The sequence below is a fragment of the Myodes glareolus genome, chromosome 13 (assembly GCF_982192425.1).
Source record: "Myodes glareolus chromosome 13, mMyoGla1.1, whole genome shotgun sequence".
NCBI classification, from domain to species: Eukaryota; Metazoa; Chordata; class Mammalia; order Rodentia; family Cricetidae; genus Myodes; species Myodes glareolus.
The window spans coordinates 49,175,618-49,192,530 of NC_142038.1; the positions used below are offsets into that span (position 1 = coordinate 49,175,618).

General features: G+C 51.1%; 2 protein-coding genes across 4 annotated transcripts; one reads left to right on the top strand and one right to left on the bottom strand.

Moving 5' to 3' along the window:
• Nucleotides 1–2,276: 2,276 nt before the first annotated feature.
• On the top strand, nucleotides 2,277–14,496 carry Fchsd1 (FCH and double SH3 domains 1). 2 transcript variants are annotated; one of them, XM_048419734.3, is made up of 20 exons: nucleotides 2,277–2,442; nucleotides 2,692–2,789; nucleotides 3,343–3,388; nucleotides 3,851–3,918; nucleotides 4,238–4,373; nucleotides 4,460–4,596; nucleotides 4,707–4,770; nucleotides 5,512–5,640; nucleotides 6,061–6,183; nucleotides 6,346–6,441; nucleotides 7,017–7,136; nucleotides 7,509–7,613; nucleotides 7,751–7,912; nucleotides 8,624–8,752; nucleotides 8,832–8,915; nucleotides 9,048–9,174; nucleotides 9,303–9,523; nucleotides 10,105–10,192; nucleotides 12,032–12,087; nucleotides 12,225–14,496. In XM_048419734.3, the coding sequence occupies exons 1-20, from the start codon at nucleotides 2,422–2,424 to the stop codon at nucleotides 12,288–12,290; spliced, it is 2,076 nt and encodes a 691-aa protein (XP_048275691.1). In that variant the 5' UTR covers nucleotides 2,277–2,421; the 3' UTR covers nucleotides 12,291–14,496. The 2 variants fall into 2 exon arrangements, with proteins under 2 accessions (XP_048275691.1, XP_048275693.1); XM_048419736.3 differs by having other exon boundaries at nucleotides 2,289–2,442; nucleotides 9,048–9,165.
• Nucleotides 12,738–16,332, bottom strand: Rell2 (RELT like 2). Of its 2 annotated transcripts, none has more exons than XM_048419738.3 (8): nucleotides 15,982–16,332; nucleotides 15,327–15,566; nucleotides 14,901–14,966; nucleotides 14,746–14,812; nucleotides 14,150–14,335; nucleotides 13,549–13,924; nucleotides 13,371–13,430; nucleotides 12,738–13,146 (listed from the first exon to the last, which is right to left on the bottom strand). In XM_048419738.3, exons 2-7 carry the CDS (start codon nucleotides 15,508–15,510, stop codon nucleotides 13,398–13,400), a joined length of 912 nt encoding a protein of 303 aa, XP_048275695.1. In that variant the 5' UTR covers nucleotides 15,511–15,566; nucleotides 15,982–16,332; the 3' UTR covers nucleotides 12,738–13,146; nucleotides 13,371–13,397. The 2 variants fall into 2 exon arrangements, with proteins under 2 accessions (XP_048275695.1, XP_048275696.1); XM_048419739.3 differs by having other exon boundaries at nucleotides 15,966–16,332.
• Nucleotides 16,333–16,913: the final 581 nt, after the last annotated feature.

Sequence of the window (16,913 nt, forward strand, 5' to 3'; positions counted from 1 at the left end):
GCACTAGAAGCAGAGGCAGAAGGATCTCTGTGAGCTCAAGGCCAGCCTGGTCTACGGAGCAAGTTCCAGGACAGGCTCCAAAGCTACAGAGAAACTCTGTCTTGAAAAAAAAAAAACAGGGAAAAATTTGGAGGATATGAGAAGACAGAGAGGAACCCTTCGCCAGGGCTTCTGGCTAAAGCCTTAGCAAGTAACACAGCAAGAATCTCAGTACAGTGAATTGCTGGAGGCCTTTCTCCCTTCCCAGCTGTAAACCTGCCTTGGCTAGGAATTTCACTGAAAATTCCATTGACAAGGACAGAATATGTAATACATCCTTTGTGCAGCTCTAGTGGCTTTTGAGTTTACTGTATTAGGATTCTATCTGTCTCTCTTATCAAAAGAGATAGAAGGAAAAGAAAAAAGACTTCTTAGCAATCCTTTAAAATGCACTCTGAGAGCTGTTCTGTTGCAGCACACACCTTTAATCTCAGCATTCGGGAGGCAGAGGTGGGTGGACTTCTGTGAGTTCAAGGTCAGTCTGCTCTACAAAAGTGAGTTCCAGGATAGCCCCTGCAGTTACAAAGAGAAACCCTGTCTTGGAAAACAAAGGAAAAGATGTAATCTGAGAACGACCAAAACCACCAGAACCACTAACATGGCTAGTACTAAGGCAAATTAACTGCTTGCACTCCCTTGAGGAACCCAAATCCACAAGTGGGTACAAATATTCTTTCCCCTATGCTCCCTCGGGAAACACACACCACCACCACCACTCCTACTTGGATGTGTCTTACTTACTTCTGATTGGATTTTTTTCTTCACTCTTGTGCTTGAACCTATATTAAAATATCTTGAATAAAATTTCCAACTCTGCTTCCTTATATCAGCTGGCCTTGAAATCCCTTCAATATCAAAGCCACGGGTCCCAGTTTGGACTGAGTTGAGATCTAAAAAGTCTAGGGGACATGCCTCTAATCCCAGCACTTGGGAGTCAGAGGTAGGAAGATCTCTGTTAGTTCGAAGCGAGCCTGGCCTACAAGGCCAGTTCCACGACAGCAAAAGCTACATAGAGATACCCCATCTCGAAAAACAAAAACAAACAAAAGTCTAGAGGAATTCCTCAGGTTGTTGTAGGTGACAGTTGGAGCCTTGTTTCTGTTCTTTCAAGAAGGACAAGAGGAGATAATGCCTTTTGCAGGGGCCAATCATCACATCCTTGTAGCCTCTATTCTATTTGGATTTTAGAAACTTGGGTTTTCCTGGGAAGCAATTACATTTTAAGCATAAAATGATGTTAACTCTCTTTTCAATCACTGGCCACCGTAGGAACAGTGGGTTATGGGAAGAAGCTGGAAGCAAGGAGTCTGGATGTTAGACCGGAAAACTAACAATTAAGTCTTGGAATGGGGTGGTGGTCTTGGAATTTGAGGGAAATAGATTACTAGGAATGTCACCCCTCCCACCCTGTGTGTGTTCTGCAATAGAACCTGTATCTTACTGATGGAGGGATTGCAGGATAAAATAAATTTAGTGCACACTGAGGGGCTAGGGAGATGGATCAGGGGATAAAGGCGCTTGCTATGTAAGTGTGAAGGCCTGAGTTCAAATCCCTAGAACTCATAAAAGAGCTGGACTTGTAGTGCCAGCGCCTTGTAATTCCAGTGCTAGTAGAATCCGAAGTTTGTAAGCTGGCTAGCCTGGCATACACAGAAGAAAAACAAAAGAAACCTTGTGTCAAACAAGGTGGAAGGCAAAGATCAACACACAAGATTGTCCTGCTGACCTACACCGGCATGCATGTACACACACACACCACGCTAAAATTGGTGAACTGGGGGCATAAAGACCCTAAATGATGACAGGGCTTTCCAGGGTACACACCCCTTCACTGATACCATTAGTGCCTCCTGGAGCCCAGGATGTATCGTCTTTTCCTTTGAACTGGTTTCTGCGGGCTCTGGGAGTACATCTTACCCCTCTCACGCTAGCATTTCCAGTTCTGCAGGGATTAGGAAAAGGTGTCTCCCTTTGTCAGAGGCATCTTCGCTCAGGTGTCCAGTGACTCAGTTTCCCTGGTCACCTGGTCTTCCTCACTTAGTATCGGGACTGGTGATATGCATATGTAAATGAATGACCAGAAATAATTACAGGTTGAATCAGTGGCTATACTAGAAATAGAAGCCAGGCGTCTTGACTCAGAAGCCCGAGGTTCTCCCTAGCGCCTGGCGCACGCTGCGTCCGCCCCGCGGCCGGGACCCTTCCGGGGTACTGGTAGCAATAACAGGTTCAGTTCCTCCGCTGCCCCTGTGTGCTTCCGCGCCCGGCGCGCAGTTTGACGAGCGTGGGCGGAGCGGGTCAACTCCGGGGCGGGGCCTTGTCGTGGGCGTGGCCTCCTCGAGTTCCGGAGTGGACTGTCTGGCAGCCTTTGCTGGATCCGAGATGCAGCCGCCGCCCCGAAAAGTGAGATTTGCCCGGGAAAGAGGACTTCCTGGAGGTCTTGGGGAGCGGAGGGAGCCTACGGACACTCGACTCGGGGTGGAACACAGGGAGTGGCAAGGAGGTCAAAGCCTAGCACAGAAGAAACCGAGGAAACAGCCCAGCCTCTCTCGGGCCCCGCCCCCTCACCGCTCCCTGTATGGTGTTTTGTAGGTCCCCACGCCAGAGTAGGGTACAAGTCTGGGGATCTTCATCTCTTTTTTAATCCTACAGGTGAAGCCAGCCCAGGAGGTGAAACTTCGCTTCTTGGAGCAGCTGAGCATCCTTCAGACCCGGCAACAGAGGGAGGCGGATCTGCTGGAGGATATCAGGTAGCCCCAGACCCCTCACCTTCATGTACTCCATCTTCACAGGATCGAGAGCCACTCCTTCCTCGGCTTACACCTGCCATGGTTGGGCGTTATCAGGCGGAGCTGGCCTACCCCTTCTTGACCCTCACCTTAGGCCTGCCTCCTCAGATATTGGGGCTATATTCATAAACAGAGAGCCCCTTCCTCAAACTGCTTGACCCCACATCACTCTCCTCACCCCCACAATCAAAAACAGAACATAATCCCCTTCCTCTTCCAGACCTGTTGGAAGTCTGGCAGACACCGAATATTGTCAGTTCTCTCACCTCCAGGCCCACAGTTGGTCCTCCAGGGGTGGGAGGATCCTGCTGGGGCTCTGAGCAGTAGTAAGGTGCGGCTGACCTGGGTTGCAGCTGCCAGAGGTGATCTCAAGGACTCTCATCTTTCAGACCCAGCCCCTCTGGATGTAGTCACACTCCGGGCTGGTTTCCTCTTCCTCCTGCTCAAGCTGAGGGGAGGATTGAGTGTAGGAGAACAGGAGCAAACAGTGACCACTCATTCTCCACCTCCACAGATCCTACAGCAAGCAGAGGGCAGCCATTGAACGGGAGTATGGCCAGGTATGGGACTCCTGTCTGGACCTTCTCTCTCTTGTTCTAGCCTTTTTCACAAGCAGCAGTGCCCTCCCCTCCTAACTGTGGACAACAACAAATAACAGTGTAATGTTTTTTGATTTGTGAGTTGATTAGAACAAATGATTTTGCAAAAAATTTTTAAAAAGAACAAATATCTAGAATCTGCGAGATTTGTGTCAAACCCTTCTCTACTACTTACTTAGCTGTGTGATTCTGGACAAGTTATTTAGTATTTTTGACCTCATTTTTTTTCTCTGTAAAATGGGAATAGTAATAATAATACCCAAACCCCACACCTGGTTATAAGGATTAAATGAATTAATGAATACAAGGTCTTTTGGAAATGTATATGTTGTGTAGCCCAAGAGTGGTATTGTATACCCTGGTTCGAAATTCTTCCCCAGTTGGGGTGGGTCTTCATAAAAGATATGGTGGTTTTCTCTCCAGGCACTCCAGAAGCTGGCTGGGCCGTTCCTGAAGAGGGAAGGGCAGCGGAGCGGGGAGGCCGACAGCAGGTGAGTCGCTCAGAGCTGGAGGTGATGGGGAGCTCAGCCCCAGAGCTGTCTGGAAATGAGGACCTATGAGCAGGGGAAGGCACGTGAGCTGCAGGTAGAGCTGACACAGCAGCAGCAGAGGAACTGACCCAGCAAGGACACTGTGGGTTGGGGTGGAAGGCATGAGTGATCCTGTGGCTGAGCTAATGGACTGATCGATTGATGGGCTCCTGGGGGGTGGGGGGGACACTCTGTCTCTCATGGTGTTGGGTTGGGAGGGGTCTCATGAGCCAACGGAGTGTTTCTCTCTTCAACACATTCCTTCTCTGGGGAGGAGCAGGACAGTGTTTGGTGCCTGGCGCTGCCTTCTGGATGCCACTGTGGCTGGAGGCCAAACCCGGCTCCAGGCTTCTGACAGATACCGTGACCTAGCAGGGGGCACCGGGAGGAGTGCCAAGGAGCAGGTGCTTAGGAAGGTATGTCTTGGTGGATGGTGTAAAGGAACCTCCAGTTTAGGATGAGACACGGCTTGGGTCAGGATGCTGTGTATCTTTGCCCCTAGGGGACAGAGAGTCTTCAGCGGGCACAGGCTGAGGTGTTGCAGTCCATCCGGGAACTGAGCCGAAGTCGAAAGCTCTATGGGCAGCGAGAACGTGTGTGGGCCTTGGCACAGGAGAAGGCAGCTGATGTCCAGGCCAGGTGGGCTCCTGGATGACCGAGTAGGACACACGAAGTGTGATGCGAGGAGTATGGGGTGGAATCAAAATTTCCCAACTGTGCTTGAGTCTTGACTGTGTTTGCCTGCACAGGCTGAACCGAAGTGACCACGGGATCTTCCACTCTCGGACCAGCCTTCAGAAGCTGAGCACCAAGGTCTGGGGGAATACAGGCATTTATAGCCTAGTGTTTGGGGATCCAGTGGCATAAAAGTAAGAATGGGTTGAATCTAGGTTTCCAAATTTCCTAGTGCTTCATTGCCAGGCATGTGGTAAGCACTCTGTCAGGTGGCTCCTTGGGTTCTCTGACCCTCATTTTCTTCATTTGTATAGTGGAAACAATACCTTTCTTTTTTTGTTCCTTTATTTGTGATTTTTGAGCACCTCTACATGCTAGGCAATATTCCACCCCTGGGGATGGAGTGAGAACAGGACTCATGGAGTTCCATCCTCAGAGAGAATGTGAATAGTCAGATGAAGGTAATAGTTGGGTGCGATTTAGAAGGGAGATCTCACAGAGCAGGAGACCCAAGTGTCAAGGAGGGGGCTGCTGGGGGAGGAACCTACTGAGGAGAGGGAATGGTGGGTACAGAAGCTGAGGAGAGAGTCACTTTGGTTCAAAGATCTGAGAGAATAAGACACATGCTTGTCAGGGTCAGGAAGTTTCAGTGGTCAGCTCCTGTGAGGTCTGTAAGGCACAGTTTGCATTTTTCGATGCATGCAGACGCCATGTGAGGGTTTTTAAAGCCAGTGTTCTATGGGAAGGTTTTGGTGTAGCGCAAGGCATGTAGTAGACACTCAGTAATGTGAGATCTGCTCTGGTTCTGGGTTTGAGATTGGCCTTGGAAGGACTCCCATGGTTCAGGGATCCCTGCTGACTCTTATTTCTATTCCCTAGCTGTCTGCTCAGTCAGCCCAGTATTCCCAGCAGTTGAGAGCAGCCCGCAACGAGTACCTGCTAAATTTGGTGGCCACCAATGCTCACCTTGCCCACTACTACCAAGAGGAACTGCCAGCCCTGCTTAAGGCCAGTACTCATCCAGACTACTCCTGCCCTCAGTGAATGCAGACACCATCCCTGCTTTCTCCTTCTTCCCAGGCTGGCCAGTGCTAGTGCTTAGACTGAATAGAAGATGTATCTGTGGGCTCTGGTTCTGCTTCTTGATGGCTCTGTCATGCTAGACGTCTGACTCCACATTCCTCATCGGAGTTAATCCCAGTTTACCCACATCATAACACTGATGAGGTTCAAAGGGAACGGATGTGGAAGTTCTTAAACTGTGAAGTGGTTTAAACATGACAGTGTATGATTAGAAACAGTCTTGTTTCTTGTCTCCTCCTGTCGCTCATGTGCATGCCCTATCCATGGATGGATAGTCTGCACTAGAGGCCTGGGAGAATGGTTGTTTGCACCTAATATATTATGGTACCTTGGGATTCTCTTCAGGTCCTGGTAAGTGAGCTGTCAGAATACTTGAGGGACCCCCTCACTTTATTAAGCCACACGGAGCTGGAAGCTGCAGAGATGGTCCTGGAACATGCCCGCCATGGGGGACAGGTGACTTCTCAGGTGAGATCTGGAGCTGTGAGTGCTCCCTAGTGATGCTTTATGCTTTTTCATTGAAATCCAGCCCCTCTCCCACCCAATGCAGCTCTTACCTTTCTTCCAAGAAGATCTGGAGACAGGGTTGGGTGGGTGGCAAGTGAGTGACTGCGTATTATCCAATACTAGGTAAACTGGGAACAAGATGTGAAGCTGTTTCTTCAGGGGCCTGGAGTCTTTTCCCTCACCCCACCTCAGCAATTCCAGCCAGCAGGGACTGATCAGGTGAGACCACCGTGCTTGTAGGAATAGGCCAAATCTAACATAAGTATGCTCTAGACCCCTTGTCTCATTGTCCTTGTTCTAGTATTGATCTGGTAATTCAGCCTTGGACAGGGGATTTCAAAATCCCATTCACCTCCGTCTGAACACAAACATACCTCAGACCAAAGTTCAGTCCCCTGTTCTCTTCATTCCACCTCTGCCATTCAACTCTGACTCCATTCCTGGGCCTGTCTCTACATGAGTGTAGTTGCTTGTGTCCACAGATGAAGGCATTCAGTCCATTCTCTTTGGCCCTCACACTGGAGGTCAAGATGAAGAAGAAATGGGCTGGAGAGTTGGCTCAGTGGCTAATAGTACTTGTTGTTCTTGCAAAGGACCCCGGTTTGTTTCCCAGCATGCACTTGGAGACTCACCACCTCCTCAGACACCAGGCACAAATGTGATGTTCAGATAGACATTCATACACAAAATAAAAGGAATCTAAAAAAGAATTTTAAAAAGATGAAGAAGGAAAAGGAACTGATGAGAAGGATAGAATTGTTTTGTTTTTCTCAAATATTCCTTGGCTTTTTCAGGTGTGTGTCCTGGAGCGGGGAGCAGGAGGGATGGTTGGAGAGAGTGGCCTGGAGAAAGAGGTTCAGCGCTGGACAAGCAGGGCTGCCCGGGACTACAAGATCCAGCATCATGGGCATCGGGTGAGGTGGGGGTGCAGCTATTGGGGGTGGGTAAGAATAGCTGAGAGAGATGGGGGCCATTGATGCAGTCAGGAAGGAGGGAAAGGAATTTTAACACAGCAGTATGATTCAGCTGTTGGAGCACAGCTGTCAGAAGTGCACAGACTGGGGTTTGTATTCTCTCCTGTTGCTTGTGAGTTCTCTAAGTCCGGGTAAGGAATGACCTCATCTTTCTGGACTTTGGTTTCCTCATCACTAAAATGGAGCCAATAATAATACCTGCCTCACAGGGAAGGTAGATGACACATTGCAGGTGATGCAACTAGTGAAGTCCTGGGCTCAGAGTAAGCTATGGCCCACAGCATCTCCACCCACCTCTGCCATCCTCACCAGGTCCTGCAGCGACTGGAACAGAGGCGTCAGCAGGCTCCAGAGCGAGAAGCCCCAGGCTTGGAACAGCGGCTCCAGGAAGTGCGGGAGAACATCCGACGGGCACAGGTGAGCCCCAGCCCTGGCCCAAGAGCCACTGAAACCCTGCCTCCTCATCTAACCCACCTCCACTATGGTGGAGAAAAAGAGGGAAGCAGAGGGTAGACACAGCTAGCCAGGATATTATCTCTTCCTCCTCACACCAGGTGAGCCAGGTGAAAGGGGCTGCCCGGCTGGCCCTGCTACAGGAGGCTGGCCTAGATGTACAGTGCTGGCTGAAGCCAGCGATGACCCAAGCCCAGGATGAGGTGGAGCAGGAGAGACGGCTTAGTGAGGCTCGGCTGTCCCAGAGGGATCTCTCTCCCATGGTAAGTTCCTCCTTTTTCCTAACCATGCACATTGGGAGGCTAAAATTCCTCGTGAGAAGGTAGAACATCTAAAATGGAAATCACAATATCTAATGCAGAGGATTATCATGAGGCTGGGATGATACTGCGTAGTTTCTCAATAAACTTCTAATATGCTGATTAAGAACCATGGTTCTGTTGGGTGGTGGTGGCACGCGCCTTTAATCCCAGCACGGGGGCAGGGGCAGAGGCAGGCAGATCTCTGTAAGTTCATGGCCAGCCTGGTCTACAGAGTGAGTTTCAGGTCAGCCAGGGCTAACCTGTTTTAAAAAAAAAAACCAAAATAAAATAAAGTAAGATAAAATAAACCATGGTTCTGGAAGCAGTCTGTAAGTTAATTGAGTGCCAGCCACTCCACTTAGTAGCTGTGTGGCCTTGGCAGATGGCTTAACCTTTGTGATCCTGTTTCTTCAAAAGCAAAGCGAGGTTAATATAGTTATACAAAACAATGGTGAGTTATACTGAAGGTTAAATGAAACATATGTAGCAGCTAACGGTTGTCATTGCTGTTATTTAGAATCATCCGGCCCTGTGGTGGTTTTGGTTGAGATATGGTGATTGGTTGAGGGGTACTGCCTTGAAGGAGGATTCACAGTGTCCCCTAGAGATAAGAGAGGTGTGTGGGAGATCCACACAGTATTTGAGGCAGTATCTGTCCTCTCCCCTCTCCAGGCTGAGGATGCTGAGCTTTCTGACTTCGATGAATGTGAGGAGGCTGGGGAGCTCTTTGAAGAGCCTGCTCCCCAAGCCCTGGCCACCAGATCCCTCCCTTGCCCTGCACATGTGGTGTTTGGCTACCAGGTGTGAATGGGTATAGAAACTTCAGATGGGCAATGGGCGGGGGTGGGGCACATCTCGACTCCTTCCTTGTGGGGCTCAGGCAGGACGTGAGGACGAGCTGACTATCACCGAGGGTGAGTGGCTGGAGGTCATCGAGGAAGGGGATGCTGACGAATGGGTTAAGGTAAGTATGGGACCCTGGACTGGGGGCAGTGGGAGGACTCATTCAGGTAATGCCAGCAACTTGAGTGGCAAAGAGCCAAGGTCATGGACTGCTGAGCAAGTCTGATACCCGTTCACATTGCTGGGTGAGCAGGCTCGGAACCAGCATGGTGAAGCAGGCTTTGTCCCTGAACGATATCTCAACTTCCCGGATCTCTCCCTTCCTGAGAGCAGCCACGGCAGCAGCAATCCCTCAGGAGCAGAACCCACAGGTAAGAAAAGTAAGTTACAGATTCAGGGACCACGGGTGTAGACAGATCGAGCTTTCTGGATGGTTGTGGGTAGAGCGGCATGGAGCTAGTGTACCACAGTCACTGCTTATTTCTTCCTCTCTCCTGGGCTCCTGTAGCATTCCTGGCCCGTGCCCTGTATAGCTACACTGGGCAGAGTGAAGAGGAGCTAAGCTTCCCTGAAGGGGCACTCATCCGCCTGCTGCCCAGGGCTCAAGACGGTGTGGATGATGGCTTCTGGAGGGGAGAATTTGGGGGCCGTGTCGGAGTTTTCCCATCTCTACTGGTAGAGGAACTGCTTGGTCCCCCGGGGCCACCTGAATTCTCTGACCCTGAGCAGGTGAAGCTTCATTCTCCCTCAAGTAACCTCTGGGGTGACCCTTTCATCTCACCTCAACAGTGCTCCACATTAATCTTAAAGCTTTGTTTCCTCCCCACGTTTGCCTCCCATGGTAGCTTAGTCCTCACTGTGTGCTTTGACTGGAAAGGGAGAAGAGAAACAAAGACACCCTTCCTGGAAGTTTGGGACTTTTAGGGCCAGATAGACCTGAGTACAAATTGTCATAGCATGACTTTGAGTGGTTACTTACCTTCTCTGAGCGGCCTTCTTCGTGTGTGTAAAACAGAAGCAACAGCTGCTTTAGCAGGCTTACTGTCATGACTAGAGATGACAGAGGGAAACTCCTTAGCCCCGTGGGACACAGGAAGTGTTTGAATTTGTATTGCCCTGTCATGACATACCTGACACATAATAACTATTCCGTACATACTGGCTATTGGACTATCTATCAGTTACAGCCCTCATTTGGCTGCTTTTGGTACTGAGAATAAATGGGAGAGAAACTCAGAGTGGGGTGAGAGGAAACGCTGGTTAAGTGTTCCCATGGACCAGAAATGACTGTTTGCGTACTCTGTCTCCAGACGCTGCCATCCCCTTCTCCTCCCAGTTTTTCGCCTCCTGCACCCACCTGTGCCTTGGAAGGATCCGCTGCACCCGCTCTGCCTCTGGGTGAGTAGAGAGAAGTGGCGCCTTGGAGCATAAGTAATGACAAGGACGAAGTTTGGACTCTGCCTTACCTGCTCCTGTGTGCCCTGGGTGTACCTTGTAGTAAGGTCCATGGCATATTGTCGTGGCGGGGGGGGGGGGGGAGAGCTTGGATTTGGAGCCAGGTTCAAACCCCTTAGTCCCTTTTTATTGTATGACTTGAGGTGGAAGGCTTAACCTGTCTGGTCTTTGGTTGCTGTGAGCCACTAGCAAAATTATAGCTGACAGATCACTGGACAGACTCATGGGAGTGTATTCCAGCGAGGAACCTTATTTGCGGAGCTTTGGGAACACCCGTCTCTTGAATAGTTGCTGTCAAGTCTATAAAAATCTTGTGAAGCCATAGCTTTCCTCCTTTCCATAATGGGATTTATCCTGAAATATCTCAGGAGTGTATAAATCATTCGTTGATATAACATCTTACTGTACTGGCAACTGGGTGACCTCTCTCACACTGTGGGGCCCTGGTGTGAAAGCATTCACTCAGTCAAACCTTTCTTCTCACACTCAAATCTACACTTGGTCTAGGTTTTTTCTTCTTATACTTTAGTCTTTGGAGATAGGGCTAGCCTTGAACCAGCACTCCTTCCGCCTCTGCCTTCCTGATGTGTTAAGATTAGAAGTATGAGTCACTAGCCTAGGTTGGTTTAGTCTTTAGAAAGTAAAGGGAAAGGCACTAGTTTATTGAATTATTAGGGGCTGGAGAGATGGCTCAGTGCATAAATGCACTTGTTGCTCTTGCAGAGGACCCAGGTTTGATTCCCAGTATCCACATGTGAGCTCACAACCATCAATAACTCTAGTCCCAGGAATCTGACACTCTTCTGATTCCAGTGAGCACCAGGCATGCATGTGGTGCACAGGCATACGTGTAAGCAAAACACTCATGCACATAAGAAAAAAAGAGTTAACCAAGACGTTTGTTAAGAGTATACATCGCTGAGCAGTGATGGTGTATACCTTTAATCCCAGCACTCTGGATGCAGAGGCAGATGGATCTCTGTGAGTCCGAGGCCAGCCTGGTCTACAAAGTAAGTTCTAGACGGCCAAGGTTATTATTATACAGAGAAACCCTGCCTCAAAAAACCAGAATGAAGAAAAAAAGAGTATACAACATTGTGGATTGGCATATAATAAAATAAAAAATAAAATGGATGTTTTAGATCATTATATTAAAAATTAGCTATCTTTTCTCATGGAATTCTTACATTCTCCTAAAATGTACTTTTTCCTCTTAGCATCCTTGAACTCTGAAATATAGTATTTATCTTTGGATTAATTTCTATATGTTTTTGGGGTGCTGTGGATCTAACTAGGATCTTGTTCATGCTAGGCAAGCATATCTACCCTTATATCCCCAGCCCCTTAGTTTTCACCATGAAATACTCAGCTTTTCTAATATGCTCTAGTACGTCCACCTTCTCCAAGTCACACGCCCTGACTGTAGAGTCACTGTCAGCTCTTCCGCCACTCCTACTTCACTTTGAATTAGGTCACATTGGGGCACGCTATCCCCCTGCGCCCCTCTGTGCGTGCCTGTGTGTGCCTGTGTGTGTGTGGGGGTTCTCAATAGCCACTTCGACAGTAGCTGTTGTGCTCCACCCCCTTTCTTTGGTCCTTTGTACAGAGCAATTGTGCATTAAGTATGTGACGATGGATGGACTAATGGATTTTATAGCTCAGGCTGGTGATTATTTTTGCTAAGTCAACAAGTATTTATAAAGTATCGCTATCCTAAGTGCTGGAGATGCAGCATGGAGCCCAACAAAAGCTTGAGAACTGACTTTTGGTTTCTATTTCTAGACAAAGTTCTAGACTGCCCAGGACCTCTGGACATGATGGTGCCTCGACTCAGGCCGGTAAGAGCCTCTGTCTTGGAGAAGATTGCACAGAAGGGTCATTCCTATGGGTCCTGTTTTGTATGCTGGGCTGAGGTAATGAACAGGGATATTCCCAAGAAGGACTCTGGGGCACTGATTATGTATATCCCCTGCAGATGCGTCCACCACCTCCCCCACCAGCCAAAGCCCCGGATCCTGGCCATCCAGATCCCCTCACCTGAAGGCCGGGGGGGGGTGTCACTGCCCCCCAGTGATGCTGCTGCCCCATCTCCATGCTGACAGAAACCACCCCTCAATGATCTGGAGCGACATAAGCAAAAGCTGCAGTCTTCCCCCCATGTCCACTCTCACCTCCAGGGGTAGAAGCTGGCACTGTTCCCATTTCTGCATTTGAACCCATTCCTTCCCCACATTGTTCTTCTGTCATCTCTGGGCCAGAACTACCCCTTTGACTTTTTACCATCACCCCATATCTAGGGTGGTAAAATATCCCAAAATTTCTGGGGCTGGTACCCATTCCTTAAAGCATTTTATGGTTCTGGCTCATCTCTTCTTCACCCTGCCTCTGTGACCAACTCCACCCCAAATGCTGGGGTCACCAGGCCTGGAGCCAGGAGAAGAGCAGGTCTTGGAAGTCAGAAGGAGCTGGAGCCAGGATGCAAAGCAACTGTAATGGTCTGAGCGGATTTATTGACAGTGAATAAAGGGCGTGAAGTCCAAGCCAGGGCCTGGGCCTCTTGTGCCAAGAGGGCAGGGGGCCTAAGGTGCTATTGCTTTAGGGGCCCACCACGGGTAGGGCCTGGTCCCAGCTGCCACGCTCTTGCATGTGGAGCGAGGTTTTGGGGAAGGCAGGCCAGGCAACCCATTGGCAAGTAGGGAAAGGAAAAAGAATGAGGGGTTGGGAGTTGGGAGCGGCTCCTCCTGAGGTCCCTCAGCCTGGGACCATGTAACTCCGGATAGAAGTAGAGCTGGTCCCTCAACTGAGGAGCAGTGCTGTCCAGTGGAGGGGAGAGCCTTCATGGCTATCCATACCCTGGCAATGCCTGCTGGTATCCATCAGCACAGTGAAGACTGAGGCTTGGAAGAAAGGAAGGGGGACAGTGTTGCTTCCTGTTTGAGCTCTGATTGACCAGTCCTCCAGAGACCATTTCTAACTCCCGGGGGACCTCTATGCCCACTCCCACTCCCCACCACCAGCGACGGAATCTGTAACACACACACTAAGCCTGTAGTTCACCCCAGGGGCTCAGGGAGTCGATGGGTTTGGGTGGTTTAAGTAACAGGTGGGAGGATGAGATTACCTGATCTCGAGCTCAGGGAGACTCGCCTCACATACCCCCTGCGTCTGGTGGTAGAGACTCCTGAGAGAAGGGGAAGTGTTCAGTGGGAACAGGAGGTGGATAATCAATGTTGCTCAGCATAGGGACAGAAGATGTGTGTCCACCACTGCCCAATGCATCTCTGACCATGTCTTCATACCTGCTGACCTGAGGTGTCCAGTTTGGTTGGCTGTCCATTTGTCTCTTGATTAAGCAGCTCTGGACTTGGGCCTCTTCCTCTAGTGCCCAAGTTCAGTTCTGCAGAGGTTTCAGGGGCTCCCTCAAGTGTACAAGGGACTAGGCTGTCATCCTTGAGTCCTCCATTCTGCACTGGGTGGGTGGCTACAGCCTGGGAGGGTGGTGGCTCAGGGAGCAGCCTTTCAGTGGCAGTTGTCCCTGTCCTAGGCTGCCCTCCTGCAGCCACCTGACTGGCCCCTGGTTCCTGCCCCCCACCAGAGCCCCAGCTTCTGTCTGTAGGAGAACCATCACGATGTTCATGTAGGCCATAGCGCTTCTCAATGTGTGTCACTCGGAATCTGGGTGGGAAGAGAACAATGCAGTTTAGGACTACAGCCCAAAGGTGACCTAAACCTCCCTCCCTGGGGTTGATGGCGACTTCTATGGCCTGGGTAGGGAGGCCTTCTGAGATTGTGGGACAGACACTTTGTACAGCTTGACCCCTGCTGCAGTTGCTCGGTCATTGAGAGGAAAGTATTGGGCACCAACTTAATCTCCCTTTTCTTGGACCACTGTATCCCCACCTGCCCACTGAGAATACAGTGGTCTCTCCAGGCCTGGGGCGACCTTTTCCCTCCTTAGAGCGACCCTGACGGACAAGTGGGGGCCTCTTGTTGCGGCTACAGTGGATGCAAGGAGCTGCAGAGCCAAGATGCACTGTGTGATGATGGGAAGGAGCTCCATCCTGCAGGCTGGAGGTGGCATCCACGCTGGACCACAGGAAGAAAGCAGAATGGAGCAGAAATGAGATTTTCATTTCCCTTCCTGCCATTTTTCTTCTGTTCTCTCAACATGATCTTTAATCCTCCCCAAACCCCACCTTCCTAGGTTCCAACATCCTTTTGTCTTGAGTAAATTCAATGTTAAGAAATGAGTGGTCACACATTCTTCCTTTCCACCCAGGTTACTAAAGAGAGCAATGCTTAACCAAAGAAAGTGACACCAGAGGTGAATGCTAGGCTGCATGGTGTCTAGATTGGAGATGAAGGGTAAAAGGTTTCTATAAACCTCCCATAGGTTAGTTAGCCTTGTCCACCCCTCCCATGGTACTTAGGAAAACTGTATTAGAGCGGGTACTCCAAGGTAAGGTAAACTATGCTGGTCCTTGTTTCCAGCTCACCTGGAGAGCTGTACCGTCCCTTCTCCTTCACTGTCCCCTAGCATCTCCTTCAAGGCCTCAGCATTGGCTGATGGGAGAGGGAGAAGCAATCAGTGGAAGTGGAGGTCAGGGCAAGAGATAGTTTGGGAAGGAGCAAGCTTTTGGCCTATACCCACCTTCATTTTGGATGATACAGCGAACAATCCTCTCTACTGTGTCCTCATTCACGTCATCGTCTTCAGCTGAAGGATGAAAGAGGTTGGCAAGGAAGTGGGAAATGAGTCAGCTTTGGGGGAATATGACCTGATGGCCCCAGGGGGGATGGCTGAAAATGTATCCCTTTACCTATGTGCCTTCATGCATCAGGCTAGAAAAGGGAGACGAAATGGGGTTCCAGGGCTACCATGAGTGGACCCCCTTTTCTAGCCTCGATTTCGGGGTGGTATCACTTTACATGCAGACTCAAAAAAGCATCATAAAGCTGTCTTTTGGGCTTCATCAGGATTTGGGCTGGGTTTGTCGGCCAGGGAGGCCAAAAAAAGTTTGGGGAGAAGGGTAAGGAAGGAAGGTGCCTTAATCAGGGTTCTAGGCTCCTCACTCACGGGGCTGGAGCTGGGCATCATCAGGCTCTGAGCCCCTAGACGTGCGGCAGCGGTAGCCTTTCTTCTTGAGCACGTGGCAGATCATGAAGCCTACAAGGCCCATGAGGAAGAAGACCAGCACAAGCAGGAAGAGCATGTACAGCCCATGTTGGGGCGGCTCCAGGCCAGGTTGTGGTTCCGACATGAGGCCCTGGGGGGCGAGCGCGGGCCAGGGCGCCTCCTGGGTTTAGTGGGCTGCAGCTGGGTACCCGCAGAGTAGGAAGGCATCTTAGGATCCGCAATAGGAGGCCCGCCCCACCCCCTACCGAACCAAGGAGCTGTCCGGACTAAGGGTGCTGGTTGGCTAAAACCACCGCAGGCTGAAGGCCAGACGGCATCTACAAAAGCCCACTGCTGCGACCCAGCCCCACTTTTCTGACATCCGGCCAGCTATCCTTTATAGCTCATCCCGCGCCCCCGTCCCTTCCAAGGACACTGCAGCAGAAGATGGGACGAAATTCTCAGACAACGAGCCCAGAAAACACGCTTGAGTCAGTATTGCTACCTCCTCTACACTAGCCTGAGCCAGGCCTCGTGCAGCCCCCATCCCTCCCTGCATTCCCAGGTCCCTTCTTTTTCGGTTCTTCCCACCCTGACCACCTGGCCGACCCGGTACCGGTGGTTTGGTTCTGTCTCCGGCTCTGGCTCTGGCTCGGGTCCCGGTTCCAGGGGCGTCCTCGTCCGGCTCAGGGCCCCCGACGCCCTCCCGGAGCTCATCCCTTGCTTCCTCCCCCTCCCCCCTTTGCCGCCTCACCGGCTCCGGGCTGGTGGCTGCGGATACCGGTGCCGCGGCAGACGGGGGGAGGGAAGGATGGCGGAGGATGTGAACCGGTTGGGAGCCGCGGCAGGCTCCGGACCACTCCTGCCTGGGAAATGGAGGGGATGGGGGGCACCTCTGAAACTGTCCCGGGTTCCCAAATGCCTTCTCGCGTCGTGGGCCCGGGACCAAGGGGCGGAGCACAGGTGTGCGGGGCGGGAGCGTGAGCCTTACGCGTGTGAGTGAGATGTGCGCGTGACTGCGCCGCCCCCCCCTCCCTCAGGAGGAAAGTGCGGCTCAAGTCTGGGTCTTCATGGGTGGTCGGGAGGTCAGGAGGGACTTTGGCTACCGGTCTAGCCCTCACGTCTGGCACAGGTTCTGCCCTGAGAACTCGTTTCTCGGACGAGTGAAAATCTTCCTAGCGCACAGGGAAAAGCTGGCTTTCTGCGCCCGAGAGGGGCAGGATGGCCACATCTTCCGAGGTTCCTAGAGAGGGACCACTGCCCCAAGATCTGTTTGGGGTTAGCGGCTGGACGGGATGACTCGGTTTCCCGAGGATGACTCCCCACCCAGAAAGAAACGGCCCTTGTATCTTATGAATACTGTCACGGCTCCCCGCCCAAGCCTCAAGAACCCAAGCCTCAGAACCCGGGCCAAGGCAGCAAAGCGAGGGGCGGGACTCTCATAAGGGGCGGGACTCCTATAAGAGGCGTGGCCCGGAGTGGTCTAGGGAGGCGGGGCCGAGGGCGCCTTTCCGCAGTGGTGAGTTGCGTGCTTGCGCAGCACGCACG